The sequence below is a fragment of the Epinephelus fuscoguttatus genome, linkage group LG7 (genome assembly GCF_011397635.1).
Source record: "Epinephelus fuscoguttatus linkage group LG7, E.fuscoguttatus.final_Chr_v1".
In the NCBI taxonomy this organism is placed as follows: Eukaryota; Metazoa; Chordata; class Actinopteri; order Perciformes; family Serranidae; genus Epinephelus; species Epinephelus fuscoguttatus.
In genome coordinates this window covers 29,380,301-29,396,627 of record NC_064758.1, presented here as the reverse complement: position 1 = coordinate 29,396,627, position 16,327 = coordinate 29,380,301, and the positions used below count along the sequence as shown (strand labels likewise).

The following is a 16,327-nucleotide window of genomic DNA, read 5'->3' as shown; positions in this document are numbered from 1 at the left end:
GCAGCACGGGCAGTCAAGAGCATCACAAGCCGACTCTCACCGGTTTTTCCGCCCCGTGGACAAAACACAAGCAGTGACTTTGATCTGTCCGTTCATCTTTCAGCTCCTTCTCGTCACACACATCTGCTCACAGAGTGCTCTGAATTTAAAACAAGGACTCCTGGACACTTCAGATGTTAGAGGGACGAGAAAAGACTTAATGTGATACATTATTTTGTTTTCTGGTGTTAAAAATGTAAATATTCTGTCCTTTACCTCCCAGTGGGAAGTGTTACCGGATACTTAAGTAAAGAAATGTGTAATTTAAGGGTGAAAGTGGAGATAATTTTGAAGGAAAACGTCCTAAAATTCCTAAGACTACCTTAAGTGTTACTTTTATAACTTGTTATGTATCTCTACTATATTTCTATAAAGAAAATATGTTGCTAAGTAAAATATTTTTGACACTTTGGACCTCCAAACACATGGAGTACGCTACCTAATTCCGATGACATGTTCAGGTAAAATGGGACAGTCATGTTTGTTCATTCACTAAATCACAGGTCTGTATATCATTGAATTTGTGTTCAAAGGTAGTGTAAGAACTGAATGACTGAGGGGGTGGAGGCTCACCTAGGGCACCAAAGATGCACTGCTTCATCCTCATTTTGTTGTGGGTATTTATATTTTCTTCTACACTTTGTCAGATATTCATGCAGCAAAATAGCAATCTATGGAGAGATGTATGCAAACTGTTTGAATTCAGCCCAGATTAAATCTTGGCACTTTAAACCAACCACAGATATGTTACATTTTTACATTTCATATGTGTTTAAAAATAACCTCTGTTTGTATTTTAATTTTCAATTTTATGTTGTAATATTACTGTGGTTAACATGTGGTTAGATTTAGGCATAAAAAACACTTGGTTATGGTTGGGAAAAAGTCATGTTCTGGCTTAAAATACCCAGATTTGTCACCGCAACTGCCACTGGAAATGTGTCGACGTCGCCTTAAAAAATACCCCTGTAGTTAAAATCACAACTGGTCTTGAATAGTGGTGTGCAGCTTGGCAGCCTTCTTCTCGCCAAGGCATCACGCCATCCACCATCCCCTCCACCTCCTGATGACAAACTCAGCTCATATACATGTAAATCTGAATTATTTACTTTAGAAACATGAATATGATGCATATGAAGCATACATATGTATTCGTGGTTTGCTGAAAGGTACAATGTCTTTTTCCCCTTTTGATGACTGAGCTGTTGAATTTGTTGCCGCGAGCCAGACAGATTCACTGACAGAAATAAGGAGGAAAAAAGGAGAATAAACATTTATCTTCCCACTTCACTGCAGAGAGGTTTCTTTGAGGAAACAGATCAATTTCAGCTAAACAAAGAGCTTGTCTTCCTTTTCTCCGCAGGGTTACCGTCTCTTTGTGTTTGAAAACAATAAACCCCTGTCTTTCTAATGGAGGAGCTGGACCTTATTTCATGAATTTAAAAGGCAGAACAGATTTAAGGAGACAGACACTGAACAACAAAGTGCACCACTGACAGATTATGACTCCCATTTTAATCCATTCAAATGGAAAGTAAGATGCAGTGGGAGTGAAGACACAAGGACTTTGACTAATCATTCATCGTGTTTGTGTTTCTCAGGCTCCACAGCTGGGCACTCTGATGGGTGTGTACTTGCCATGCATCCAGAACATTTTTGGGGTTATCCTATTCCTGCGGATGACCTGGATGGTTGGGATCGGAGGCGTTTTTGGCTCCTTTATAATCGTCTTCATGTGCTGCTCCACAGTGAGTGAAACTGCTGTCATGTATTTCCTGTGCACTATGACCGCTTTCTGTAACTTGACTGCTGTGTGGTCCACTCACAAAACAGATGTAACATTAAAATATACATGCTTAATCTAATGCAGGACAACAAAAGAGCTGTAAACATCCACCCACAAGATTATGCCAATCTAAAGTGGTTCCTCAGAACACATGAACCCAATTTAGGTGCTATACGATTAAACGACAGGCTGTTACAATATATAGCAGGGTAAATAATTATAATTTCCATTACACAGATACTGAGGGTGACATCATATATACTGGCATAAGGTGGTCTGCCAGTAAACCCACTAACACCCTAACATCTCAGCCACCTCATCCCTGCTGGAGCCTGTCATTTTACTGCTTCGTCGACAACCACCTCATTTGGGGTAATCAGGTTAATAGTACAGTCAGGAGCTAACAGGTCATGCACCGGTCAATTATGTGATTTAGGGATATTTCGCTTCCATTGCATGTCTTCTTTCAGACTAGAGCAGGGAAAAAACACCCAAGATATACATTTAGATTTATTGTTTTGATTTTTATTTTAGTTCTGGAAATGTAAATTTGTCCATATCTCATTAGATAATGCATAAATTTGCATATCTAAACTTTTTTATTCCTGAACACTTATTATACAAAAAATATTTTCTTAAGCAATAATAATAGCCTAATTATTATAATAATGGCTTTATTAAGGACACAGAAGAAGGTCCATACCGTACCACATAAAAACAGACAATCGTCTATGTACAAAAATAAAATATATGCATATAAAAAAAGACAAGAAATACCTAACTCTACATTATGCAGGTTCATATAAAAAAGACAAAATTCAATTAACTGCACCCACAAACAAGCTGGAGAGCCAGTGGCCCCACATTCTCCATGAAAACCTGACTGAGCTCAGCTCAGGTTTGGCCAAAGCTTGGATGATACTATTTTCTGAGACAGACAGGCTGCCCATATATTAATATATATATACGATTTTGTATTAAAGCAGGACAAGTGGGTACACCAGCATTTACAAACATTTGTCTGACACTGCAGCACAAACATTAGCACAAGTGTGGAAACAAAAAAACAGTCCTACATTAGATTTTCAGGTGATACAAGAGGTGATTGACACAGTAACAGACCAAAGTGGCCATTTAGAGTTTACAAAAGTTCAAGAGATATGAATATGAGTGGTCGTGGGTTCTCATGATGTGATGGTCCAGTTATTCAACTGGGGAATTTCACGGTGATATCTGTTAGTTAAAAGTTTTATCCCATGACCCCGTAGTGTCTCCCACTAAAGGTACAATGTGCAGGATTTAACAGCATCTTCCAATAGATAAGGTATTAAGTATTCACAATGTTTTCAGTAATTTACAATCACCTCATGATAAGAATTGTTGTGTTTGTGCTACCTTAGAATGAACCGTTTATATCTACATATACGACCCAGTCGCACTCCAAAGTTGTCAAAATCCGGCGCTTGGGCAGTGACATGAGACATCAGACACTGATGAAAAAGCTGTTCTTTAACACTGGCATGATATGCGACTGGTCACCATTATAGTTTAACAGCGCTCGGCGGCATCAGGGGGAAACGTGGCGGCACAAGAACAAAAGTTAAGGCGGGGTAAGTCTGAGTAGGGCGAGTGGGAGTTGTGCTGAATGGGTCAAACAAACACCAACTTTGGAGAACAGTGTTCGTGTCCTGTAAGATTCTAAAGCCATACCCTGTTCTTTTTTCCTAAACTAAACCATGCGCATTAGTTGTTGAAGGAAAAAACGTCAGTTCCTGTTGTATCGACATAATGCTTTCATTTTGAAAGAGACTGTATGTAAACGTTTAATTTCCTGTGAAAACAGAAGTATATTTTGAAAGAAGACAATGCATGTAACAGGCAGAACTTGACACGGCGTCCCAGAACGTCAACAACCAACGCACCCAGGGTACATTCCACGTCTCATATGGACGTGGAAGGTCCATGACCAAACGTCAAGTGAGACCTGACCTCATCATATATCAATATGTATATGTATACATATATCATGTGTTGACATATAGCTCAGGTCCTCTTTCACAGAGTCCACCATGTTGTTTGTACAGCAGCCCAGAGGGAGCAAACCAAATGCTGGCTCTAGATAGGGCCATTTGCATTTTTACGCTGGTCACTGTAGGTCTCCTACATGCATGGTACATGAGAGAGGTTTGAGTTCTGCAACCTCACTGCTAGATGCCACTAAATCCTGCACTCTAAAATACAAAACGTTAGTCTATATGAACAGACTACAACGTAGAAATGTGAAAACTGGTTATATGAAATCATCTGTTGAATGAAATTTTCTAATGAGTGTACAGGTACCTTACTTGTGTACTTTACAAGAGTATTTGTATTTAGTAAATGTTATCAGTTCCCCTCTGCCTCTTGGCTGCAGCAGAGAGTATGACTGAAGTGACAGTATTGTGCCTAACCAGCCATGTAGTCATCAACAATTCAACATGACCAGATGAGTCAGACTCTCATGCTGCTGGATGTTTCCTCTGCTCACTCCCTCAGTTCATTAATGGCCTTGCTGTTGGCCATATTAAAGTTGAGGTGCCCACCTGCTGCCTCTCACAGACCAGTAACCCTCCTCTGTTGCTGTGGTTCTTTTTTTCTCAGACAATGCTCACAGCCATCTCCATGAGTGCCATCGCAACAAACGGAGTCGTGCCAGGTGAGAGGATATCCAAGGGGATGTATTAGTGTTTGTTTGTGTGTGTTTGTGACAGGAGCATGCCTCTGACTCTTCTGTTTGTTTGTGTCTCACAGCTGGAGGCTCATATTACATGATCTCTCGCTCTCTGGGGCCCGAGTTTGGTGGAGCTGTGGGGATCTGCTTCTACTTAGGCACCACTTTTGCAGGCGCCATGTACATTCTGGGCTGTATTGAGATCCTGCTGGTAAGTTTCCTCAATGATCAGATAACTCATGTCTGTTGTTTTATATATCGTCTTTACAGCCTTATATAGAGTCCTTTATCACCTCACACATTTTAACATGCCATGACAGGAGAAGCACACGCAGAACTAATCGCTTAATGCTAGTATTGTGCAGACTGGTGGCTCACTGGTTTGATTTAGAAGATGTCACACCAGATGTTATCGTTTATTCTTTTTCTCCCTCTCCAACCTTCAGTCAATGTAGTTTCTAAAGGCCTGAAAACACTTAACCGGCCGACTGTTGCATTACCTTTCTTCACCATACTCCACTACACCTTACCGTGTTCACCTCTCTCTGCTTCCTCTGCCTCCCTCCATCTTTCCATTCTTTCAGATTTATATTGTTCCCCAGGCAGCCATCTTTAAGATCGAGGGTCTGGAGGGGCCTGAGGCAGAGGCAGCTCTCCTCAACAACATGCGGGTGTACGGCACCCTCGTGCTGAGCTTCATGGCTCTGGTGGTGTTCGTGGGGGTCAAATATGTCAACAAGCTGGCGCTGGTCTTTCTGGCCTGTGTCATCCTCTCCATTGTGGCTGTTTATGCCGGAGTCATCAAGACCGCCATCGAGCCCCCTGTGTTCCCGTAAGTGACTCTTTGATTCACTGGTCAGAGTCTCTGGTGATGATCCAAGTGTGTGACGACGATGTGTTGGCTTTCTTTACAGCGTCTGCCTCCTGGGAAACCGAACGTTGTTTTCTAGGTCGTATGACGTCTGTGCAAAGGTCATCGAAATAGACAATGAAACCGTCACCACCAAACTGTGGAGGTCCTTCTGTGATTCTGACAACCTCAATGCCACGTGTGACGAATACTTTACAAACAACAACGTCACAGAGATACAGGGTATCCCAGGGGTCACTAGTGGCATCCTGGCAGGTAAGAGATGCCTTATATAATACCTTCTGTCAGTCATCAGGATTGATCACATGCTTCACATAAATGTTCCTCTGTCTTCTAGAGAACCTGTTTGGTAACTACCTGGAGAAGGGGATGTTCCTGGAGAAGCGTGGGATCGCATCAGACGCAGATCCAGACACTCCCACATCCAACTCCAACCGCTACGTCCTGGCTGACATCACAAGCTTCTTCACGCTGCTGGTTGGAATATACTTCCCATCTGTCACAGGTGAGCAGCAGAAGAGAAGTCTGGAGGGAAGAGAGGATATTATGCTTATTAAAACGATCTTCAAAGCTGCCCTAATCTATATTTTTATACAACAGATCAAATGACTGCATGTAATGTGACAGTGATAGTAATGAGAGAAGATCAATTTATTGTGTTAGTCCAACTAAAACCAGACTTTTAAAATACATGTTAACATGTTAGTCTGATTAAAGTTATGCAGCTGGTAACAACATGGCGAAATCTATGTCCAGAGCTGTGCATTTTTGGACAACAACATGTACAGAGCTATAAGATATCCACCATGGTTGCAGTTTGCCGCTCACTAACTGTAGCTAACTTGTTTGTCGATTGTTTGGTCTGTGATGTAATATGTCAACTAGAAACAGGTCCAAGACTAACAAGCCAAAAGGGGGCATATTGCCACCTATCATAGCGGAGTCGGACTATACATAAATCGATTTCCCTCCTGTGGTTGTGTACAGGGACAAGGACAATAGTCCATTAAATGGCCTAGTCGAGCTGTAACCCTAGCTCGACTTAACTGCACATGTAAACGTACTGACAGGTGATTTTATTCCAGTGTACATAGGCCTAAAGAAATAAGTAAATCCCCGAGCAGGTATGAAAGCACAACACTCCTAATTATTTCATTGTGCTCCACTTACAGGTATCATGGCGGGCTCCAACCGCTCTGGAGACCTGCGTGACGCACAGAAGTCAATCCCCATTGGCACAATTGCAGCCATCACCACCACATCTACTGTGTGTATCCTTCACTGAGGCTAAGGTCGATTCAACAGAAACTAGGCTGGCCAAATGTCCTCTTTTGCCCGGACATGTCCACTTTTCACGTCCTGTCCGGGGCGTCTGGGGGGTGTTTATAAATTGATGATAATGTCCGGTTTTCCTTGTGTGTGTGTGTGCGTAATCCCTGAGAGGCTGCCTTATCGGCGGATCTCCAGCACTCACAACGAGAAAGCAGCAGACACCGGCGACACAGCATTATTCTAAGCTTCCAAGATGCAAAAGTGCAAGTGCAGCTTCACAGATGAACTGCAGAAAAAATTCCCAACTTACCGTCCCGACTCGGTCGGGATATATGGGAGGCTGAGTGCACCGTATGCAAAGCTGGCACATATGATTCTGTGTCTAATAAAGGTGCCGGGGAGCTCAAAGTTGGATTTTCTAATACAGAAGAGGTATTATTTAGAACATTATTTCATATTATTTATTTATTTATTTGTCCAGTAAGACTTGAAAAGATAGATATTAATTTACAAGCTGATTTTTCTAATACAGAAGAGACATTATTTCTATCATTATTTCATTCCAGAGATTTTACATTTATTTTACATTTATATTTATTTTTGTACAATTGAAACTTGTAAAAAGATTATTATTTTAGGCATAATAAAAGCAAGTTGAGTAACCTCTGAGAAGCCTATCTAAATTTCTGTCTTTGAGAGATATTATTTTGTAACATAACTGAATTTTCTATCCATACGTATAAACTTTAAATATATTAAAATTAAAAGGCATCTTTGAGTAAACTGCGAGTATCATTTAAGTAGGCTATCTCGTGGTCAGGGTGAGCGTCCTCTTTTTTGGAAATCAAAATAGGTCACCCTACAGAAACTGTGGGGATCTGAAAGTGCTAATGATGACTTTTAGATATTGGTTGCAAAGCCTATATTTGGATCAAACTTTTCCAACAAGACATTTCTTAACAGCTTTTCCCCAGACATGTCGTGTGTGGTGCTGTTTGGTGCCTGTATAGAAGGAGTAGTCCTGAGGGACAAGTAAGTAAGGATGACTGGTGTCAATTTCACTGGTTCCTGTACAGCAGGGTCGGTCTTTTTTTCACTGTTATAATCATTAATAAGCAAAAGCAGCATGTGCATACATTCAGTAGGCTATATCTTCAGTAGCTAGCTAGCTAACCCTACACTTTTCAGGGTTTGATTTTGGTTTTGGAACAGGGAAGAGACGTATATCTTTTTCCAACCTCTCCAGGTAACGAGTATCATTAACACATGACGTGCCCCAGGCACAACATTTAGCTCCAAATCCACAAAACCAGCCTGTTTTCAATCAACGCCTGAAGCTAATGTTAGCTTAAGGTTAGCTTGCTAGCTATGGCTCATATTTAGCTAACGTTAAATGCTAAAAAAAAAACAGACCTTTTTCACGGCAGCCATTTTGTCTTGACATTAGCGGAACAACACAGGTGTATTTAATTAACATTAATGATGGCTGCATTCCACTTAGAGGAGGTCCTGGCATTGTGCATGCAGGCTCATTAGAAAAGCTTACTACGACATTTAATGGAACTGAGCCATCATTAATGTTCCCAGTTTCACCTGTGCTTTTGGTACACAAAATGTCTGCTGTGCAAGCACCCAAATTCACTATCGCCAGCAGGAAATGAGAGGTCTGCTTTTGTGTGACTCTATCTGGAATAAAAGACCCATTGTTCCAAAAAATTACAAAGTTAGCCAACTAATTTCAAATGGTTTATCCACCCTTCCTTCTGTAAACTGCATATCATTAACTGTGTGCCAATGGAAGCTTGACATGCCATAGCTACAATAACTAAAGTGAATGTGGCTTATATATCATATATTTTATATCAGTTTAAAAACATTACGTAGGTATTAGTTTATTTGAATAAATGGTGAAAGAGTAAATATGTGTTATCACAGCTTCTGAATGTTTTGTCTTCGCCTCTGTCCTCAGGTTTGGTGAAGGGGTCAACGGTAACCTTGTGATTGGGACTCTGGCGTGGCCATCTCCGTGGGTCATTGTGTTCGGCTCCTTCTTTTCCACTTGCGGAGCGGGACTCCAGAGTCTGACGGGAGCTCCACGTCTCTTACAGGCCATCTCCCGAGACGGCATCATCCCATTTCTGAGAGTGAGCACACACGTAGTATTAAAATACCTCTCTATCATGAAAGCAGAAAAAGTTTTTCAAACTTCTCAGAGGGCGAGAACTTTTGTGGAGGCCTGTGTATTTTCTGTCGCTTGAGGCTGCAGAAATAAACATGAAACACTTTATTCCATTATAAAAATCTCATAATATATTTGTAAAGCACTTATTATCCAAGAAGCTGCAATGAAATGTAATTGAATTTACTCATTGTGTGCAGGCCAGCCATTAGGAAATATTTGCAAAGATAAAAAAAAAAATTCTCGTAACAATTTAGTGTAATATTATGATGTTTTTATTTGTTTCATACGTCCTTTGAATATAATCCAATTTATCATATTTCCACGTGTTCCATATCAACTGTATGTTAAGACCTCATTTTGAAAAGCAGAGGTCATCACATTGCATATGTTTCCTGGGCTGAAAAAATGCCCTCCAATGAATGATTAGAGAGCAGTAAAATCTAACACAGAAGACATTACTGCAAGGTATTAAATCATAAGATCAATTCATGAGTGAACAAATCATTTTTTTCTTCATTTATTCATTTAATCTCGAGGCTACTTCAATCAAATATTGGTCATCTTGTGTGCAGAACTTAAACAGTGTAAAGAGTGTATGGCTGTCAACTCTCAGTTTTACAGTTATACCAAATTTAAGTAATTTCAGGATTGTTCAGGGACCCCAGTGTGCACAAATACTGAATACTTTGGAGTGTTATTTGGCCCGAAGTCGAAGCTTACACATGGCACTATTGCTCCAGCTTTTATGTCAGTTAAGGGTATCATTATGATGAATTGGAAATCACACAAATCAAATAGTTTTAATATAGATCACTGGTTAAAAGACCTTATGAATATATTATCAATGGAACGGGCAGCTTCAGATCTTTGTAAATACGACCATGGAGATGATGGACCTTGGATTTTTATGAGCTCTTATCTCGGGAAAATGGTTGAATGAACTTTGTTGTACTTATTCTGCACAAAAATGGTGGCACTTGTGAGCTCTGGGCATCGGCGTATGATCCCTGCTGTTGATGGACCCACCATTTCACATTACCTGCAGGGGGGTGGGAGTATCAGATGGCACTGAGATATGTTTTAGTGATAAAAATACATTTATTTATCATGTAAACATATAACTTGTTTTGTCAGTGATACAAGTCAGTAAGTAAATTGTTGTGCTTGATCCCATTCAAGGGTCAGCTATTGACCTTTTCACTTTTTTTCCAGTAACACAATGAGATTTTTGATTAATAATCATCAATAATGTGGATATAACAACTAAGTGGGTTAAGACAAGCGTTAAAACAAACAGAAAAGTCTGGTTCGTTGATAAATTTACATCATTTTACTGTAATGCAGGCTTTAAAATGAGTGGGCAAACATCATTTATGCCATATCACAGTATAACAATATCCAAAACTGAAGATGATATATAGCCTCATGTCTCGATAACGAAATAATATCTTCATGTTGCCCAGCCCTAATCTGCCTTCTTGTATGTTGCTGCAGGTGTTTGGGCATGGCAAAGCCAACGGGGAGCCCACCTGGGCCCTTCTGCTCACAGCTAGCATCTGTGAGATTGGCATCATTATTGCCTCCCTGGATGCAGTCGCACCAATCCTCTCCATGTGAGTACATTGTGACCTCACACACACACTTAACGGCCATTGCTGTGCAGGCCTAATGTAGTTACTACAATCCTGTCGGTCTAACTTTTTATTCTGTATTTCTCTTCCTCTCTTCTCTCTTTCTCTCCTCAGGTTTTTCTTGATGTGCTACATGTTTGTCAATCTTGCCTGTGCCCTGCAGACTTTGCTGAGGACACCAAACTGGAGGCCGCGCTTTAAGTTCTACCACTGGTGAGTCGGTGTTAAATGTAACATGCATATCCCGTGCTGCAATTTCTGAATTTGACCCAAATTCTGCACCTGTGAGATGATGATAATAACCAGCGTTGTGTGCACCTGAACTACCATGGAAAGCTAAAGCCTGTGAATCCACAGCAGCAACAGACTAATTACAAATTAATTTACAAGCTGCGGTCATTGCTGTGCTCCAGCCAGTTGTGTGAAGCTGGCAGAAATTCTCAGACCAAACACATGATGTCCTGTCTCCTGCAGGGCTCTGTCTTTTCTGGGTATGAGCCTGTGCCTGTCGCTCATGTTCATCTGTTCCTGGTATTACGCCATCGTCGCCATGGGCATCGCCACCTGCATATACAAATACATTGAGTTCTGTGGGTAAGTAATCATCATGACATCATGCAGTACATCCAGTTACTCTGCCAGTGGTTACTGTTGTAGGTTAACGACAGTGCTGGATTGAGCTTGTTTTTATTTACCATACATTCTATTGAGCATATACTTATAAATCCTGTGCCAACCCATTAATGTGCTGTGTCACAGAGCGGAGAAGGAGTGGGGTGATGGGATACGTGGTATCTCTCTCAGTGCTGCGCGCTTCGCCCTCATGAGGCTGGAGGAAGGACCGCCACACACCAAGAACTGGAGGTCAGTCCACACATCTTCAACTCTTAAACTGTGACAGTGTCTTAATCTTAATGAGATGAGTCAGTGACTTGGTGCTTTGTTTTTTGTCAGGCCTCAGATTCTGGTTCTGGTGAGCGTGGATGCCGAGCAGAACGTAGAGCAGCCTCGTCTGCTCTCTCTGACCAATCAGCTGAAAGCAGGGAAGGGTCTGACCATCGTCGGCACCTCAGTTCAAGGAACCTTCCTCGACAACTACACTGAGGCGCAGCGGGCAGATCAGGTCTGTCCTCTTTAACACATTCACTTTGACTTGTGATATAAACTCAGTGGATGAACCACATCCAACAGCCGTGTTCCTCTCTCTGTGTATTTGTAGTCTCTGCGTAAGTTAATGGAGACAGAGAAGGTGAAGGGCTTCTCTCAAGTGGTCATCTCCTCCAATCTGAGAGATGGGACGTCCCACCTGATCCAGGTTGGAGGACTGGGAGGTCTGAAACACAACACTGTGATGGTCAGCTGGCCCCGAAACTGGAAACAGCCAGAGTACCACCAGCAATTTAGGAACTTTATTGGTAAGTCTGAAGTCACTGATAAAATAATAGATGTCTTAACTGATACATCTTTATCGATTTCTTAACTTTTAAATGTTGACATCAGTATTCGCCTCAATAATCTAGTATGATTTTAGGCTCTAGACCTTATGGATGTTTTTATTTATATGTAATTAACATCATCACCAGAAAAATGTTTGTCTTACTAAGCATCGCCCCTTCCTGTCTAACGGGCTGACTTAAGCAAACAATAGGGGGGCAACCCTTTCTCAGACCCTTCATTATATTTTATATCAAATCCATTCCGTCCCTCTGCAGAGGTGGTTAGAGAGACGACTGTAGCCAGCATGGCCTTGTTGGTTCCTAAAAATATTTCCAGCTACCCGTCTAATGGAGAGCGCTTCACTGAAGGCCACATAGACGTGTGGTGGATTGTCCATGACGGAGGCATGTTGATGCTCCTGCCCTTCCTGTTGCGGCAACATAAGGTGAGAAACATGACACCATGAATTATTCTTCACATCTGAGAAGTTTTAATATGACTCTGATAACTGAACTAATTAATGAGCACAAGTGAAGAGGGTTAAAAATAACACTGATGACGTTTCATCACCTGTGAATGTTCCTGTTTTGTCCCGCAGGTGTGGAGGAAGTGCAAGATGCGTATTTTCACTGTAGCTCAGATGGATGACAATAGTATCCAGATGAAGAAAGACCTCATCACCTTCCTCTATCACCTGCGCATCGACGCTGCCGTGGAGGTGGTGGAGATGGTGAGAGACTTGTCTGACACTTAATCTGAGTTCACAAACAATCTCTGCCAGGAGCCGATTTATGTTTCAGAACTCATAAAGCAGCTGTGTGTTCTGAGATGAACCCAGAGTGTTGTTTTTTTTACTCTAATCTTTCTTTTATAACTCAACTTCTTTTTCAGTATTGTACTTGTATAATAAATGAATAATGTGTTTTTTTACTTTAAAGCATGATGGTGACATCTCAGCCTACACCTATGAGAAGACACTGATAATGGAGCAACGATCCCAGATCCTCAAACAGATGCATCTGACCAAGAATGAGATGGAGAGAGAGGTAAACCATCAAAGTGTCTACTACACATAACTGGAGAAATCGTAAGGGGAACTTTGTTGGGTTTTTTTGTTTTGTTTCATTTGTGTTTCTGTCAAATTTGACAGAAACACAAGACTTGTATTATTTTAAACAATTTAAACAGAGTGGATAAACCTGAATTTTAGTCAGTGTTGGCCCCTGAAGAACACGACATTAATGTTGGCATTTTCATTATCACTCTGTGTGCTTCAAATATCAGCTCTGGGGCAGGGAATTGGTATTTAATAAGCTGTTGTTGTCTGGACTTGTTTTCACTGATCTGAGGGAAGAGAGAGTGAGTTCTGGAGGGAAATTACAAATTGATTCTAATTTATTTCCTCACTTTTTTATAACTATAGATCCAGAGTATTACGGATTCATCCCGCGGGTCCATTCGGCGTAAAAACCCACCTGGCTTGCACTCTCAGCACAGCGTTGATGAAGGAGCCAGCGTAGCAGAACAACCTGAAGATGAGGTAATGCTGCCACGGCCCTTTTAGCAGGAATAACTTGTTTATCTGTAGTGACTCTGTCTTTGTTCTGTTCACCCCTACTGTCTCTCTCTGTTCCAGCTCGGGAAGAATCTTCTTTTTGTGCTGTAATGTTTGATCAACAATGTTTTATTCTTTTCACTCACTGCCCACTGATTTCCCACTGGCTTCCAGAGTTTCACAGACACTGACAGGTGTCTCCTTTCTCTCCTTCACTGTCACGTCGCGGTGTCTGTCTCTCAGTCTGGTGCTGTCTCCAACCCAAAACAGGTACAGCTGATCCACAGTAAGAACGCCTCCACGCCAACCAGCCCAACAAGCCCCACGTCTCCAACTGCACCTGCAGGGGGTGCTGCGACCCGGACGGACAACAAGGGTGCAGACAAGGCGAAGACCCTTTCAGTAGCAACACCAGAGCCGGGCAAAGACGTCTTCAACATGAAGCCGTGAGTGACCTGCCAGTTTTACTCAGCTTCCAGCACAGGAAGCAGATTTGACACATGACATGCACACGGGGGCACCAGTTTATTTTTTTTTAGAATGATGAGGGGAATGGCCCACCCTAGTCTGCATTAAGCGGGATATACTCGTGCGGCAGACCCTACCCCACAGCCTACGCACGTTGCCTACGCCGTTGTGAGCATTTCTACTTGTGCAGTGAAGTGTCTGTGTCACTCTGCAGTTACGCCTTTAAAACACTAGTTGGTGCGCAGAGGTTTCTGTGAAGTGCTGTAAAGTTTCGTTGATTCAAAACACACATTAAACATGGCTTAATAGAGACATTTTCAAACACAAGTACACAAATCAGCTTCACTATAACTCACAGCATTCACAGACACACACTTGTCTTTATCTGGACACATTTTCCCCACAAATACAACATGCTAATGTTTTTAGCTGAAGCCTATGGTATTTTACATTGTATAAATTAGCCTAGCAGCTAGCAATCTTTTCCTCTCCTCATATGAGGCCATGGACAACAGCAACATTTAACAAAGGTAACAGTACATAATTTGGCTCCATTACAGCTCACAAGGTTCACCGACAAAACAACTGTCTTATACTTTCAAAAAAAATACAACATGTTAACGTTATTAGCACAAGCCTATGGCATTTTACATTATATAAATTAGCCTAGCGATGAGCAAAGATTTCCTCTGCTCATATGAAGCCAGGATAAATCACACACACGACTTAAAATGTAATTTTTGTGGAGGCTTTATTGTCTTCACAATTTATTGTTTCTTATTCTTTCTGTGAAATAAAAGTAAATAAAAGCTTCGTTTCCACTGAGGGAAATGTTTTCAGCTTACAAAAATAGACAGGAGGTCTGTGTTGCCGCGACGTATAGTTACATTTCTGGGGAGGTGCACGGAGCCTACACTATAGCGTTGATTCAACGCAAAAGTATAAATTCTGCATTACTCTGACTGGTTTATCCCAACATTCTTACCCTAAACCTAACCAATCTCGCTCCTCGTGCCTAAACCTAACCAATCCAACCAACAAAGGTAACCAGTCCTAGCCAGTCAGAGGGAGGGTATGGGTATGGTGGGTCATGCCTTCACTATCCTACAAAAAAAAAAAAAAATTGGCTCTGTACACATTGGTCAATGGTAAATATTTGAGTATACTGATCCATGTTCTGGGGTTTGAAGAGATCAGTTTTTTTCCTGCAGATGTGACAAATAAAACTTTGAACTTACACAACTTCACACACACACAGAAATGTCCTGTTGTAATTCTCCGTAATTATTTCCTTCCTAACATGCTGCTGTAGGGAATGGGAGAACTTGTAAGTATTTTCACTTTGTAGGGAGGCACACTGTCAGCTGATAGAGTGATTTGTAAACCTAATGTGGCCTTTTTGTTTCCTGCATCAGGAGCCAGGTCGACGTGAGGCGCATGCACACAGCCATGCGGCTCAATGAGGTCATCACAAAGAAGTCCAAGGAAGCAAAACTTGTTCTGCTCAACATGCCTGGACCGCCCAAGAACCGCGTGGGCAATGAGAACTGTATCCTACATCATAAACATGACATACTGTATTCTACTATCTTTGTGTACTTTGCTCAGTTCAGTTCAGATCCTGACTGTCCCACAAGGGGAAAGTAATTGTGCAGAAAGTGCTGATACTACATGTGCAAGACAGGTTCAGGTGATAAAAGCAAAGAAAAACTGCAACAATAAGAACAGAAATTCTGTAGTTCATCATATATTACAAAGTCAAGTCCAAAGTCACAACAGTTAAGTCCCAAGTCCTAAACAAGTTCTAATGCACTCTTCGCCAAATGTAATGCTATTTTAACAACAGTATTAGGGCTGCCTCCGACTAAGAATTTGTAGTTGACCAATGAAGATGAGTTTACATATCACCTTAGGTTCGTCCTTCACCTTCTCAAAATGATCCCACACTTTGGATTTCCTGTCTGACAGGCTTTATTAACTAGCCTGTGGAATAATTGCAGGTACCAGCCCTGTAAATTATGGGCCGTAAACATGCCGTGTCTTTAACTGCCTGGAAAAAAATGAGGTCAGGCACTAGGTGCAACTCTTTTTGTGTGATTTGCCAGCTAAAACTTTCAAAGACAAAAGGCCCCTGTAACTGATATATGCTATATTATTATATATATATAAATACTGTATATTATATAATAATGTGCAAGAAGATGGTTCCTGTTGTAGCTAGTCTAGTGGGGCTAGTTTTAAAGGTCCAGTGTGTAGGATTTAGTGAAATCTTTTGGATATAGTGTCATATAATATTCATTATTATGATTTTATTCGTTTATAATCACCTGAAAATAAGTATTATGTTTTTGCCATCTTTGAATGAGCCACATATAT

General features: G+C 41.2%; 1 protein-coding gene across 1 annotated transcript in view; it reads left to right on the top strand.

The window, feature by feature from the left end:
* Positions 1-16,327, top strand: part of slc12a5b (solute carrier family 12 member 5b) — a 54,799-nt gene that overhangs the window by 37,544 nt on the left and 928 nt on the right. Inside the window, exons 4-25 of the mRNA XM_049582012.1 lie at positions 1,641-1,787; positions 4,466-4,520; positions 4,616-4,746; positions 5,120-5,367; positions 5,450-5,661; positions 5,744-5,911; positions 6,579-6,677; positions 7,653-7,710; positions 8,648-8,822; positions 10,355-10,473; positions 10,606-10,704; positions 10,966-11,085; positions 11,251-11,355; positions 11,446-11,614; positions 11,711-11,906; positions 12,204-12,373; positions 12,527-12,658; positions 12,867-12,974; positions 13,352-13,468; positions 13,727-13,929; positions 15,264-15,278; positions 15,367-15,500. Coding sequence (XP_049437969.1) covers positions 1,641-1,787; positions 4,466-4,520; positions 4,616-4,746; positions 5,120-5,367; positions 5,450-5,661; positions 5,744-5,911; positions 6,579-6,677; positions 7,653-7,710; positions 8,648-8,822; positions 10,355-10,473; positions 10,606-10,704; positions 10,966-11,085; positions 11,251-11,355; positions 11,446-11,614; positions 11,711-11,906; positions 12,204-12,373; positions 12,527-12,658; positions 12,867-12,974; positions 13,352-13,468; positions 13,727-13,929; positions 15,264-15,278; positions 15,367-15,500 — 2,980 coding nt within the window. The remainder of the gene's footprint in view (positions 1-1,640; positions 1,788-4,465; positions 4,521-4,615; positions 4,747-5,119; positions 5,368-5,449; positions 5,662-5,743; positions 5,912-6,578; positions 6,678-7,652; positions 7,711-8,647; positions 8,823-10,354; positions 10,474-10,605; positions 10,705-10,965; positions 11,086-11,250; positions 11,356-11,445; positions 11,615-11,710; positions 11,907-12,203; positions 12,374-12,526; positions 12,659-12,866; positions 12,975-13,351; positions 13,469-13,726; positions 13,930-15,263; positions 15,279-15,366; positions 15,501-16,327) is intronic.